Source organism: Stegodyphus dumicola, chromosome 2, assembly GCF_044657685.1.
Source record: "Stegodyphus dumicola isolate Sdum_Otavi_A_Nest chromosome 2, ASM4465768v1".
NCBI lineage: Eukaryota > Metazoa > Arthropoda > Arachnida > Araneae > Eresidae > Stegodyphus > Stegodyphus dumicola.
In genome coordinates this window covers 109,665,805-109,678,207 of record NC_140769.1, presented here as the reverse complement: position 1 = coordinate 109,678,207, position 12,403 = coordinate 109,665,805, and the positions used below count along the sequence as shown (strand labels likewise).

At 31.5% G+C, this 12,403-nt stretch overlaps 1 protein-coding gene across 1 annotated transcript in view; it reads right to left on the bottom strand.

Moving 5' to 3' along the window:
* LOC118183567 (nuclear pore complex protein Nup93-like) overlaps positions 1–12,403 on the bottom strand; it is a 139,966-nt gene that overhangs the window by 60,231 nt on the left and 67,332 nt on the right. The window contains exon 8 of the mRNA XM_035353164.2: positions 11,348–11,487. Coding sequence (XP_035209055.1) covers positions 11,348–11,487 — 140 coding nt within the window. The remainder of the gene's footprint in view (positions 1–11,347; positions 11,488–12,403) is intronic.

Genomic DNA, 12,403 nt, shown 5'->3' with positions numbered 1-12,403 from the left:
TGACGTACTTAAAATTGGAACTTTCTGTACTCAAATATAATTAGGAACCATCTTATCTGCAAAAGGATGGCTTGATATACGTAAAATAATAAAGATTGCGATTTTTCAAGATATGTTGTGCTAAATTGCATCATCATGCTTTCCACTCTGCCACCTTCAAGCGCCACTACCATCGTCTCGGTCATCTACACAGTATCGTAAACTGTTAAAGTTCCAGTGCCTTCATTCTATGCATGTAAAAATCATTACATATATATATCAACTTATTTATATTATTAGACAAGAAATGCAATATGCATTATGAAAGAAATTAAATGTATATTATGAATAATATACATTATTCATAATATATGTTCATAATTAATAATTATAAGCTCATTTTCTCTCAAAATATCAGTCTTGAAAGTTCTTCAAATTATCTCTCCTAATATCACATTCATATATATATATATATAAATTTAAACAAGCTATATTTAAATTTTAACAAACACGTATAAAAGTAAAAAAGCAAATTTAAAGCCAAAATTTAAAAGAAGCAAATTTAAAGAAAAAAAAAGTGTAAACATATAATAAAAAATGAATTATTGTATTGAACTACTTAAATTAATTAAACTAAAATATTTAAAGAGCGAGTTTAAAATTAGAATTAATTAAAATGAAAACAAAATTATTAGAATAAGAAAGTTAAATTTAAAATTTATAATAAAAAGAGAAACAAACCAGGTAATTAGCGCTAAAGCTGCTAAGTACAAACAAAATTTTTTCATAAGAAAAAATTGAATTTAATTAAATAAATTTAATTTAAATAAATTATAAATTTAATTCAAATAAATTAATTAAATTTAAATACAAATTTAATTAAATAATTCTTTGCGCCATTGCTGCATGGAATGAAATTTAAATTTAAACAAACACCTATAAAAGTAAAAAAGGAAATTTAAAGCCCCCCCCCCAAAATATTTAAAAAAAAAATAAATAAAAGTGTAAACATATAATAAAAAATCTTATGTGTACACCACATGACTTCCTTGTATTGGAATATTAAATTGGCATATTAAATTATACGAATTTTTTCTTGCATTTCATTTAAACTTATTGGATTGAATTAAATCTACTTCGCTGACAGCGCATAAACCAAAATAGAATAAATGCATTCTTTAAAATTCACTCTAGTATTTGTTTACTATAGCGACACTCTGGCGCTAGATTCACTTAACAGTATTATATTTCGTTCATATTATAACTCATAATGCACAAAATTTATATCATTTAAAGAATAGAATTATCTAATCCTTGCCACATGTTCTATTCAAATACTATAATAAAGCTAGAATGATGTAGAAAAGAAATTAAGCAAACTAAACAAAAAAGAAACAGTTTTTCACAGATGATTGAGTATTTCTCATTTAATTAATTCAGTTCTCACTTCGCGAGAAGGCAAAAATACATAAAAACTCAAAATATCTATATTAAAAATTACGAAGTAAATCTCAAACACTTATTTCCTCGAAAAAATTCCAGAAAGAATTAAGCATGATTTAATTGACAATAATAAATGAATGCGTTATCTTTGTTGTTGCGAAGCTAAGTTTCTCTAGATTGGCAACAAATCCACTAGTCTCCTGTTTCAAATGTAAACATCAATGGCCGCCATTAAAAGCAGGCTTAGCGGCAATTAAACAACTTTAAAATTGCTGATAATTCTAAAAGTATTGCACACAGATTTACTAATGGCATAAAATGCTTAACCGGAAGATAAAAACAACATACTTCAACCATTTTTAAAGCAAAAAGTGTACAATTTACAAACATATAAGAGTAAAGAAACTGAGATCACTGAGCCGGGTAACAGAGTGGATATATATATATAAATATATTTATATATGTTTGGTGCGGCCAATTGCAACCAAAATACGAGGTGCACATCTACATGTTATAGCAGTCCTATATACAAAATTTCAACGTTCTGAGGCTACTCGTTTTTTGAGTTATGCTAGATATGTACGTGCGCACAAACGTACATACATACGTTCGTACAGACGTCACGAAAAATTCTCTTCAGAATTAATTTTAAAGCAGTTTTATAATTTTTTTGATGGAAAAGAGTATTTTATTCTGTCCTTACGTATAGATATCAGGAAAAAACATCGTTAAATTGCATTCGATAGCGGTCAAAATGGATATTTTCGTTGAAATATGCTGCCTGAAACTTTTTGCGATTACAATACTTCTTTTTTACTTCGTACAAGGAAGTAAAAATGAACTATTGTATTAAACTACTTAAATTAATTAAACTAAAATATTTAATGAGCGAGTTTAAAATTAGAATTAATTAAAATGAAAACAAAATTATTAGAATAAGAAAGTTGTATTTAAAATTTATAATAAAAAGAGAAACAAACCAGGTAATTAGTGCTAAAGCTGCTAAGTACAAATAAAATTGTTTCATAAGAAAAATTGAATTTAATTATATATAATTATATTATATATATATATCAACTTATTTATATTTTTACACAAGAAATACCATATGCATTATGAGAGAAATGATTATTCATAATATACATTGCATTTCTTCACATTTGACAAGCTTTTAAGTTTAGGGGGGGGGGGAAATCTAGACTGAAATTGTTTGTAGATATTGAATGGTAATGGAAGGCTATTTTATGTAACTTTGAAAATGGCATTTTCCTGCCTTCCAGAAATCTGGTAAACTGAGGAATAATAAAATTTCAAAGCTCTGGTTTAGATTTTGTAATAGAATTGCACTGCAAATTAGGTTATCTTCCTTTCACAAAAAGTTGTAGTTGTTCATTTTCAACAACAAATCAGCTATTCAGCATTGAATCCACCATCATGAAATCATGGAGATCTAGTTTCTCCTTTACATGGTAATCTCAGAGTGATCTGTAGTGATTGGCTGTTTTATATCATGTGATAAAGTAGAAATATTGTACTGAAGATAATTTCTTTCAAAATAACTGTGGTATGACTTTAAGAGAAAATGGCTGAGAAAACCATGAAAACCAAACATGTAACCAGCTTGTTTGCCTAAGTTCAAATGCAGATCAAACTAACAACATTCAGTTCAACCATTTGGCCATTTGTGCAATCAAATTATAGTACAGAGAATTTTTCATAAAGATTTCAATAGAAGATAGTTTTGATATTATTTAAATATGAAAAATAATTAACAATTCAAATGGAAGCTAAAAAATAATAAGAACAAATAATAGAATTTGCATGAAACGTTAATGTTTGTGAAATTTGTAGAAATTCTTCAAAAATAGGCAAAAATAGTCACAGAAATTCAAGCCTATAAAGTTACTATAATTATGATCTATTAAATTTTACCCGTGTTAATTAAAATACAATGAAATATTCACACACTGCTAAAAAGCACTGCCTCAAATAACAAGAAACTGATTTTTTGCAGAAAATTTTACTATGGGTTGATTATACACCAATGGAAAGAAAAGTGCTACATACACATAGCTCATAAATGAAATTTGGTAGGAGAGTTTGTAGAGACATTAGATTATTTTTTTGGAAGCAGGCAAGATGAAAAATATGCAACACTTTCACCGGGAATCAAACCCTGGACCTCTCAACCGTGCTGAGTGTGCAGACCACTACATCCCAAAGCCTCGCTAAGAAAGCGGGAGAAATACCTTATAAGTTTATACACCTGAAAGATAATGTCTATTCAAATTTCATACTAGGCACACAAGTGTGGCACTAGTAGCACCACTATGAACATGCAAATCAGGTTTGCTTTAAATACATGCAGTGAAGTTCGTGAGCATTATTTATCATTAAGATTTGATGCAGTAAGTTGATGTTAGTCAAGAATGCCTAGAAGACAAAGAAGCCATTATCAACAGTTTAATGACTTTGAATGAGGTTGTGTAATAAGGTCACAAGAAGGTGGATTTCCTTTCCATAGTACAGTCAAAAGTCGTTAATTCGGACACCCATAATCCGGAATGATCTATAATCCGGACCTCAAAGATACAAACTTTCTGCGCATGCGTCGCGTTCACGGCGTTTACGAGAGCGCGTAAGACCCTTACGGCTGCGAATATGTTTGTGCGCATGCGCGTTTAATGTGTAACAGAGTTCTACGCTAAGCTAAAGTTATCTAATTCAGTTAATGTTGCAGATTGCGTTGTTCCTTAATCTTCGAATTGGATCCGGCTTATTATTTTTTGCAGACTGTTAGAGCAGTTTTATAAAAGTAAGCTTGAACTTTCGATTATGTCAAATAGAATTTCCGATATATATTTACTACAAAGCGAAAGTATGTTTTGAAATCCGAAATCTGTTTATCAATTTCACGCTGCTCTGCGGCAGAGGGGGGGGGGGGAGAAACGTCATTATTAGATTATGATAGATTAGAAAGATTATGTCAAATATAATTTCCAATATATATTTACTAATATGTAATTTGTATCTACAAAGCGAAAGTATGTTTTGAAATCCGAAATCTGTTTATCAATTTCACGCTGCGGATTGGAAGTTGATCTGTCAACACTATCCTTATCTTCAGAGCAGATGTTTTTATTTTATTTGGATTATAATTCCGTACTAAGTTTAGTATTTCATCTCGATGTACTCCGTCTTTGATATGATTTAAATCAAGTTCCTCGTCATTATAATTCGCTTCCGATAGTGAAGAAAGTGACCCAGAGGTTATTGAAAACGAAAACATTTCGATTGACAAATTAGTCGGTATTCTCAACACAGCAATTGAACAGCGGACACAACACTTGAACAGCGGAACTTTGTAACTAAACAAGAAATTATGTCTGTTTAATGGAATTAAAGAAAAAGTATTATCACATGAAACAAAGCAACTTACACTGAAGGAAATGTTTAATAAAGTAAACAAATAAATATTAAGTTTTTTCTTTTTGTAAATTTTGATACCCTTTAGATCATAATTGTTCTTTATTTCATAAATTACGGTTTCATATTTTTAATTTTGTAATTTTTGCATGCCATCTTACCAGATTTAAACTGATGATCTATAATCCGGAAAAATCGATAATCCGGAATCGCCGAAGTCCCGACGAGTCCGGATTAACGACTTTTGACTGTACTGTAAAAAAACTTGTCAGGACTGTATCTACCATATATGTCAGGAATGTATCTAATGTATCTACTGTGCATGATTGTTGGCAGCAGCGGTTGATTGAAGGTAATGGCTCAAGAAAAACCACGTTCGGGCTCGCCACGCGACACTACTGAGAGCAAAGACTGCTCTATTCAATGCGTGGCTGTGACACACCCTACTGCTTCTTCGTAAAAATTCAAGCTGCAGTTGGTACTATAGTGACACAACAAACTGTTACAAATTAGCAGCTCCAAGCCAGATGCCCTGTAGTGTGCATTTCACTTACTCCAAACCACTGCTGTTTCCGACATCAGTATTGTCAAACTAAAGCTCATTGAAGGATAGAGTGGAGATCTGTTGTATTTTCTGATTGTTTCTGGCTTGGTGCCAGTAATGGCCTTGCTATGATGTTCCTGTTGTTACGTTGTGATGTTTTGGCTTGGTGCCAGTGATGGCTAGTACTGGTTAGAAGGAGGCCAGGTGAGCACCTGCAACCAACCTTCTGTGGCCTAGACACACTGGAACTGGAGTTATAATCTGGGAAGCAAATTCGTAAGATAGCAGGAGCACTCTTGTGGTTATCCCATGCACCCTGATTGATAATTTGTACATCAGTCTGGTGATTCAACCTATTCTGCTGCCGTTCATGAACAGCATAGAAAGGGTTGTTTTACAACATGATAATGTTTGCCCTAAAAAAGTACAAAGTCTGTAATCCGGACCTCAAAGCTACAAACTTTATGCGCATGCATATGCATTTACGCATGCACATAATGCGTTTACGCATGAGCGTTTAATGTATAACGGACGGTATAAGCTAGGCGCAATCTGCAACATTTGCGCTGTTCCTTAATCTTCTAATTGGATATGGCTTATTATTTTTTGCAGACTGTTAGAACAATTTTATAAAAATTAAGCTTGAACTTTCGATTATGTCAAAAAGAGTTTCCAATTCTGGAGCTGCCAAAGGATCTACAAAGCGAAAGCCTGTTTCGATGTCCATTAAACAAAAAGTGGAATTGCTGCAAAAAATGGATAAAGGCCTATCCATCTCAAAATTATGAGAGAAGTATGGCATTGGAAAGTCCACTATAGTATATGACACAAGAAAAAGGAATTTTTTGTGGAAGCATCTTAAACAACTTACATTGAAAGAAATGTTTAATAAAGTAAACAAATAAATATTAAGCTTTTTTTTTTTTTGTAAATTTTAATACCCGTTACATCATAATTCTTTATTTGATAAATCATGATTTCGTATTTTTAATCGTATAATTTCTGCATGCCATTTTACCAGATTTAACTTGATGATCTATAATCCGGAAAAAACCCTAATCTGGAATCTCCGAAGTCCCGATGAGTCCGGATTATGGACTTTATACTGTACTGCTGTTGTAACTTGATATGCTCTACAGAGTGTTGAAATGTTGCCTTGGTCTGCTGCTTCTAGATCTTTCTCCTATCGAGCATGTATGGGACATTCATTGCAAACCAATTCTAACATTATCCACAACCAGCATTAACTGTCACTGTATTGATTGATCAACTGCAACAGGCATAGAACTCTATCCCACAAAATGCAAAAGGGTTTGAATACTTGCATTCAAAATTCTGGTGGATAAACCGTTAAACGAAGTTTTCACATTTAAAATGGCTCTTTTCATGCGTACATTAACCTGTGATCTTGATAATTTAATTAATTAAATATGTTACCTAGACAAATGTATTGCCTAAATTTCATTACTAGACAATTTTTTCTTGGTGTTGGAAATTTTTTTTCCATCAGTGTATTTAAAGCAAATGAACCACAGCATACAGATAACACTTACTCCTTTAAATAAATAAACAAAAAATATAAAAAAAAGTACTTTTCCCCTCTCAAAATGGATTCTTATTTTGCAAATAACTTAACAGCAAATTAAGACAGAATTTTATTAATTGTCAAAGGATAGTAATATATAATGAAAATGAATGTATGAATTACCTTATAATGCAGTTTTAACACATATTTTTAAGAATAGAAAGGACAATTTACAAAAGAAACACAACTTGATACCCAAGAATATTTATCAAAATTTTATACTTAATTGAAGGGGGGAAGACAAATAGTAGATAAAACCATTTTCATTTCAGCATTCACAAGATTTGCAAAGAGAAAGGCAAACTAAACAAAAAAAGAGGATAGCCAGGTTTATGACTGTAAAGTGTCACACAGAGGGAGCAAATTAAATGATTCAGGTTCAAATGTAAACTGAAGAGCAAGACTAAAAACCTCATAAATTATAATAACACTTTTTATGTGTTCTTTTCAGCTAATGAAAGTAATCATTCTTACAGAAAAAGAAGCAGAATAATGCACATCTATACATCAACAAGAATGTGTTTTTATAATGTTTTGGAATAAAAAAAACTGTTTCAAGAAACACAATTTGTCTGATTAAAAAAAAATTCAGTAAAAGAGTTAAGCCCATTAGTAAACAGAAATGCAACTCAGAATAGACTTTTATTGAATTTGCAGAGAAATATTGTTGAATTAATGGACAAAGTGAAAAAATATTAACATATAAGCATTGCCTGATGGTAAAGGAAAAAAAAATCTGGTTATCTGGTTAATGGCAATCACGTTATCCCTACATAAAAATACAATGCACTGCAAAAGACTGTTATAGATGATATACAAAACTTACTGAGATGATATTGTAGGGTTTTACCTAATAAGTTATTATTTTGGAACAAGACTTTTCTTTATCATCTAGTTTCATACCTATGTTTTCTTGCCAGAATGAGTTTTCAGGATTACGATTTATGCAAATAAGGTAGAAACGAGTATTTAAGCTCAAATTAGGGTCACTTCAGTGGGAGAATGTGTCTCGCCTTTCGGCCTACCTAATATGCCTTCTACGTTATTGCTATTTGTTTAAGGTTGCTATTCTATGGTCCTGCATAATATGTGCCTGCTAGCATATGACAGTGATCCTTAAATAAGGGCCAACTACACGAGTTGATTTTGTGCAGCTTCGGCTGATTAATTCTATTTAGTTTCATAATTTTTATTTTCAGTTAAAGCCCAAGTGGAAGCTTCTTGTTTGCCCAAGCGAGATCTACTGCTAATTAATTTTGAGTTAGAATAAAAGGGTATTTGAACCCTTCTTTAGACTTGTTACTTAAGCTACAAGAACACGGCGAATAGTCGCTATATAGTTCTTCAATATCTTTGCTTTCAAGGAACTCTATTCTAGCTATGATATTACAATATACAAAATGTAACAAGAAAAATAGTCACAACTTTAAGGGCTGAGAGAACACGGCAAAAGTAACAATTTTCATAATATAATATGGAGTGGAAAGAGAGTAAGTATAAATAGTATGAAAGATTAAAAATAATTTTAATCATGGATATTTACAAAAACTTTTCAAATGAATGAATGACTACCAGCTGCAATATATGCGTTCCAATGCAATGTGGCCTTTTTTATGTACTCACCAGCAAGCACTCTCTTGTGGCAACCACTTGGCTTCTGACCATGCAGTGTATTAAGAAAATTGTTACTTTTATACCATACTTTATGACGTCTTAAAATTGTAATTATCTTTTTTTATTATACATCCTACAGAATCTAACAAAATTAAAATATTTTTAATGAACTGAAAATAAATGTGTACGACTTCAAAATTTTTGGATGAACTGTTATTAATTAAAAAACTTTAGAATAGTTAACAAACTGATTTTGAATACAGAAATGCAAGTGTTTTCAAGTGGAAGGAGGCTTGTAATTGAGTCTGATGTATCTTCCTCTTGATAACGTTACATCAGATTTAATTGAATTACTCTTCTTTATTTATTTTTCTGGTTTAGGAATATATTTTCAGGCTTTATTAATTTTTAGGTTTTTAATTTCACATTTCTTTAATTCTTATTTTGCATACTTGTCAGGGTTGTTGTTGGTTGATTTTTGTCAGGGGTGGGTGGATAATGAGAGAGAACCAAAAACCCTCTCTGTATAATCCAAAAATAAAATTAGAATTAAATATAAAATAATATTTTCAAGCTATTACATAGTTTTAAAATAAGACTTGAGTAACAGATCAGAGCTTCAAAATAGTTACATTAATTTAAAAATTGATTAATATTAAGTCAATGTTTAAATTTTAAAATACAATTTAACACTTTTTAACAAAATTTGTTGTTTAAAATATTTTATTTCATTTTTTTCAATAATTTGTATAGCAACTCTACAGATAGCAGATTATATTAAAAGACAAAAAGGAAAATACTAAAAATTATACAAATCTGAGTAGTAAATGCTCTTCCAATACACTTCTTTATTAGTAGAGCCAAAATGCCATGCTGGTTAATTTTAAAATAAAAACTTGCAATATAATTGGAGGGAAGGGTGAATTATCATTTATTTTAATGACCTGCGGTATGAAAATATGGTACTGTTCTGTTATCGGGACCGGATTCAGAAGTGTATGAATGTATGCACGTGTGTATGTAATGTGCCGTATGTGTATACACACACATACATTTGTGCCTACATATATACGTGAGTACATACACCCATACATATGCACATTTCTGAATCCGTTCCTGATAACAGAACAGTACCGAAATTATTATTAAAACTTGACTAAATATCTAAATCCTCAAACATTTTTAAAATGGCAACAAAAATTAGCATTTTTCTGGTTAAAGTACGAGGGTTATCTAGAAAGTAAGTGTCCCACATTAACAAAAGATGGCGCTGCAAAAGGAATGAAATGCGAAGCCCCAAGCCACATAGTTTATAGGTGTGGTTATCGTATGCAGCATTTGTAATTTCCTGATTACTTACATTAACTTTGTTGCAGTGCATGAAGATATCAGCTCTAATTTCTTTTCCCGTAAACTGCAAGGTGAGATCCACGATAAAGTGTTTTAATGCACAGAAGGTAGCCCTGATCGAAGTCTATAATCAGATGTGCTTAGCATATGGATCAGATGTGATGAGTAAGCAGATGGTTCATTGTAGGTGTTGGATTTCTCCGAGGGTAAGCAAAATGTCCATGATGAATAACACTGTGGCAGACCATTCCTCAGTGATGATAACCTTGTGGAGCAGAAAGTGATGATTCTGCAGATGCAGCAGTGCATTTCTGCAGAATCATCACTTTACGGGTTTGGAACTCAGTACCTATTCCCTATAGATATCAAGAGCTGTGGTCAGTGCAGGATTTACGTATAAGCTACACAAGCTATACCTTTGGTCTCCCTCAAAAAAAAAAAAAAAAAAAAAAAAAAAAAAAAAAACCCTTTAGGATTCAAAGATCATATTTGGCACTGACATATAATATCTGAACTTATAAAGGGTCCCATATCTCAAATAGCTTAGGTGTTATCAAGTCTGAATCCGGCCCTGGCTGTGGTGCATGAAAGCGTCACAAAACGTCTGTTGTTCCGGGAACTGATTGTTAAGCGGGCACTGCAGCGATATCAGGAGAAAGGGATGAATACTTTAATAGGAGCGTAACAGATGATAGGACGCAGGTTGCTCCCTTCCCTCCGAAAATCAAGCAACAGTCGATGCATCGACATCAAAGTGGATCTCCATGCCGGACAAAATTCAAGCAAACTGCACATTCTTTCTGAGAAAGGAAAGGCATTTTGCTCATAAACTTCTTGTCGAAGGGTGCTAGGGTGAACACTAAATATCACTGCACAACTATAAAGAACTTGCAATGAGCCATTTGGAACAAGAGGTATGGGATGCTGAGTGCTGATATTGTGTTGCTCCATGGCAATGCTCGGCCACATATGGTGAATTCCACAAAATATCTGCTGCAGAAGTTTTGCTAGGAGGTATTTGACCATCCATCCTAAGTCCCAATCTTACTTGCAGTGACTTCTACCTAAAGGAATTCATGTCCTGGCATGACTTTCCAACAGATAAGATGTGTAGACAACTGTGATAACCTGGCTCTATTTCCAGGTGGCAAACTTCCATAACACTGGATTATAAGAACTTATCCCACAGTATAACACAAGAGTTACAATACCAGTGTTCTTAAGCTGAGAAGTAGCTAAAACATTGCTGTACCTTTTGCAATAAATCTTTCCAATTTAATTAAATTTACTAATTATGTTTTCTTTCTTTTTATAGGCTGTAGGAAACTTACTTTCTTGATTACTCTACTATATGAATCATATTTATTAATAAGGACAAACATATTTTGATTCTTATGCAAATTTACTTCTTTTCCAGGTAAGTCCTTGCTTGCTTGATTAGAGAAGTCTGAATTAGCAATGAACTTCGAGCAGCTAAAACATCCTTATCAACTTTCAGAGGAATATCTGTCATAAATTTGGTCATTTCCCACAACTCCATCACTTTCTGTAGAGAGAGAAAATAACAGCAATAATGGCAAAATAAACTGCAAGTAATTTTACATTAAAAATATCAAATATATATTTCCAACAACAAACATGAGTATTTAATTTTACTCTTTTGATACTACTATTCAAAGATGAGCTACAAAATTACAATTAATATACTAATATGTCAATTCTTTGCATATCATAAAATTCACTTTTGGTTTTGCAGACTAATTTAAAATATCTAAAAAATTATCAACTATAATTTCAAAGCTCAGATTCATGAAAATGTGATTCTTTAATCATGACTTTACAAGATGGTACAGAAACTTTGGAATACCTAGCAGCCTTTATAAATTTAAAATCATTTAAAAAATATTATCAACACTAATTTAAGAAAACATAACTTGTTGAAATAGAAAAGAAGTACAAAACAACTGTTTAGAGAGTCTCAAAATAAGCAAAATAAAAAACACATTTTTCAATTCTTTTCCATTCTTTCCCTTTATATATGTACCATTTTGCATGAAAAAAGCTGAAGAGAGGTGATATATATTTCTCAATCATAATATGAATTGGAAATCATACAGAATGATATGGGGGGAAAGTTACACAGGTTTAAGTAACACTTTGATTTTTTAAAAAAAATAATACATCTATTTTGAAAACATGCTTTGATATTTCAAAGAAGATGTTATTTATTTTTATTATGTGACTGCATGTCTTAATGAAATAGAAATTGATGTCATAGCATTTACAGACATTATTTATTGCAAAAGTTATATGCAAGCAATCGGATGGAAAAAATTTTACATCCATGTCTTTAATAATAGCCTTTTCATTATTAAATAACTCCATGGGTACTAATTTACGACAGAACAAGGTCATGCATATTTTCCTTTTCCTTCAGTTTGAAAATGCTATTTTTAACAGTT